Source organism: Cantharellus anzutake (assembly GCF_015039405.1).
Source record: "Cantharellus anzutake strain C23 chromosome Unknown EI90scaffold_544, whole genome shotgun sequence".
Taxonomy (NCBI): Eukaryota; Fungi; Basidiomycota; class Agaricomycetes; order Cantharellales; family Hydnaceae; genus Cantharellus; species Cantharellus anzutake.
In genome coordinates this window covers 17108-20329 of record NW_024067494.1, presented here as the reverse complement: position 1 = coordinate 20329, position 3222 = coordinate 17108, and the positions used below count along the sequence as shown (strand labels likewise).

At 45.4% G+C, this 3222-nt stretch overlaps 1 protein-coding gene across 1 annotated transcript; it reads left to right on the top strand.

Moving 5' to 3' along the window:
- Positions 1-2341: 2341 nt before the first annotated feature.
- Positions 2342-2918, top strand: EI90DRAFT_3026830 (uncharacterized protein; the record flags this gene model as incomplete). Its single annotated transcript, XM_039057951.1, has 4 exons — positions 2342-2468; positions 2522-2591; positions 2612-2729; positions 2781-2918. The coding sequence occupies 4 exons, from the start codon at positions 2342-2344 to the stop codon at positions 2916-2918; spliced, it is 453 nt and encodes a 150-aa protein (XP_038907299.1).
- Positions 2919-3222: the final 304 nt, after the last annotated feature.

Sequence of the window (3222 nt, the reverse complement as noted above, 5' to 3'; positions counted from 1 at the left end):
GTTTTAAATATGGATTTTGTGTGAACATCGACTTTTCCCTGAGGTATGACTTTAATGTCGCTCATCCCATTACTGTCATATCCATCCATGGCCATCGACTTCCACTACCTCCAATCTCTCTGGACTACCTCCGCTCCTTCTTCACTAACCTTGGAGCTCCCATATTCCGCAATCACCTCCGCTTCCCTCGATGGTCACCACCCCCTCTTTTCAATATATTACCTACGCCTCCCTAAGTACGGAGCCCTGAAGGCTTCTGGACAGCTCCGACATCCACCAGTGCACCCCCGCCTCCACTGGGCAATACATTTGCTTGCCCTGCAAGCCCTCCTTCAGGCCTATCCCTCCTTTCCGTTTCTGGGTTATCACCTACCATTCCGCTAACCCCATAACCTGACTTGTCAGTAATATTCAACCAGCTAATGTTTAACCCCGTTAGCTCTGCTCCACTCGGCCCCATCGATTACAGGCCTGCCCTGCTGTAACTATATATACTTGACTTGTAAATAGGTTACACCTCAGTAATAAAATCAACTAGAGTTGACCCCCTTTAGTTCTGGTTGCCAGTTAGTAAGTTAGGGCATGGACGTGTTACTTGGCACAGCGCTCCTGGCATAAGTCGCTGAGGCCAAAGCCCTCTGCCATGGAGACATTCCTTCGTCTCGATCTGGTCTCTGACAATTACTAAATATCTCATTGATGCGTGAATCTTTTATTATGAAAATTTGCGTGGATTAAGAATAGATCCCTTCCTTTCTAATGGACTATAAAACTCGTCTCAGTCGTTACTGGTTGTTCTTCGTGCTTTCCTTTTGAACATTGTCCTCGTTTCCTGCAAATTTTGGCCATTTCTCCATCATCTATCAGTAGTTTTCCCTGAAATTACCTTCTATCTGAGAGGCATCTACATAAACACAACTTTGAGTTTTTCATTGGTTCTTATGGAATCCTTGTTCTGTGGTACTTCCAGCTTCAGCTATGTTGTAATGGGTCTATCACCACTAGACTCGAGCCAGAAGAGAGGGGTGTCAGGGACCGACCCGGGGTCAAGAGCATCCGGGTATATTGCCCAGGGCTGAGGGCCCAGTAGGGTGCGGTGCGGGCATCCATAACAACGGGCCTGAAGCAGGCAAGGGTCTGTGGCCACTTAGACTAAAGTGGGAAGTGTGAGAAGAAGGTTGCTTCTCAGTTCCCACTTAGGCTGTGTTTATGTACATGCAGTTGGAGGTCACGTGGGGAGCGCCACGTCATCTATGCGCACAGCCGTGTCTGCCTGGGTATCTCCATAAGAGGTCTCAGGTGCGTCTGGTGTGTAGGGCATCACCTGGTGTGTCCGGGTCTGGGCGTGTTGCACAGCCTGGTCAATGGTACATCGAGCAAGGAAGTCATCTGTGTAGTAGAAAAGGAAAGAAGGAGAAAGAAAGGAAAGAAGAAGGAGAAAGAAAAGGGAAAGGGAGAAGGAGAGAAAGGAGGAGGGAGGATGGGGGCAGCGGGTGAGGATAGTGGGATCGGGTGGGGTCGGACTGGGTGGAGTGGGGTCAGGCGGGTGTGCCCTGACAAGGGGGAACATCAGGCTCTAGTGACTGGAAATGGAATCAGAAAAATCAGGAAAGATAGGAAATATGTGGGAGGGAACATTGGCTAAGGGTGGTAGAATCGCAGGATTTGGCTTGTTTATGATACACCAGCAAATCCCTGTTACAACATGTGTGGGCATGGGAAAGTAGTTTCCGTGGAGGTTTTCTGGTTGATTTTATAGTCAAATCTTACTCGATTGACCTACTAGTTCTTTTTTTTGATATTCGCTATAAATTCTCCCGGGCATTCCGTCTTGTTGATGCTAAGCTTGAAGCATTTTTATTAATTTTTTATCTTCCTATTTGCTGCATGTAGTTGTAATAATTCGTAATAATTCATGAAAATTTGTTAAAATTCAGGTTCTTCTATCTTCTCATTTCTACTTGTCATATGGGGGTTTCGTGATTTTTCTGGCATATTTCCATAACGAGTTTTCATAGGGTGACCGTTATTTCTCCTACACCAGCTTGTTACTTTTATAATTGAGAACACCAATATCCACCTGAAGCTCTTTGGGGACTCAACAAAGGTGGCCACTTCCAAAGATAGGCCCAAGGTATGTGAAAATTTGCCTTTCCCCCACTCCTCTATGCACTGACAAGGCCCATAATAATAAATAAGGTATCTAATCATCATACTAAGAAGTTCTATCATGAGCAAATTGCAGTGGCAATTTGGGATGTAGAGGGTGAACCTGAGCATGAATTCTATCTGAATAACAAGCCCAAGTACACCCAAGCAATCAATTCCCGCATTGACAAGTATGTCTACTGTACAACCTCATCTGCATCCCATTCTCATATTGCCTTGTCTTCATAAGGATTATAAAAAGCATGCTAGAACTCTCAGTCAAACTGGGATTGGCCTCGATAAACATGAGATCACCCTAGGTTTGGAAATAATAATCAAATTGGTGAGCTACACTTTCAGTTATCTTTTCCAGTATTTTATCTTGTGAACATAGATGCCATTCTGGAGGAATTCCCATGGTGGCATGATCTGAACCCAATTTGGTGTGTGTGCTAACCACAAGCAACTCCACTGCAGATGGTCAGGAGCTGGCAACTCAGTTAGATGAGTTACTTGAAAATAATCAAAAAGGTGGAGTCATGGGAGAGGAGGGTGATTCTGAGGATAGGTCCCCACTTCTGGTATGCATGGTTTATTACTCATGTGCTCATTTATTCAGATGTGTTACATAGGAACCACCTCTCGAGACCAGTGGTGACTCTACCCCACTATTTGGTTCATCACAACTGCCATCTTCACCGCTCAACCTGTTCATGGATTTAGATGAACCTAAACCCACATTATCCCAGCCACTACATCAAGCATGTTAATGCCATCCTCTCAAGTTGCTAGTGTTGATGTGGCAGCCCGATGCCACATGAGGACAAAGGGGAGGCAGAGCTGCAGGCAAAGCGTTGCTGTGTGGCAAACCCTTAGTTGCACAAAGCATTGGAGGCACTAGTTTCACCATTGTTATCCGCTTTGTTGTATAGTTAGATAGACATAAAAGGGCGAGGATTACCTGAGTGCAATGCTCAACCCCGTTTGACATCGTGCTCTAGGTAAGTCCTCAACCTTACAGATTGTACATAGTTTACATCTTGCCTAACATCTAAACCCTGTTTGACATCGCAC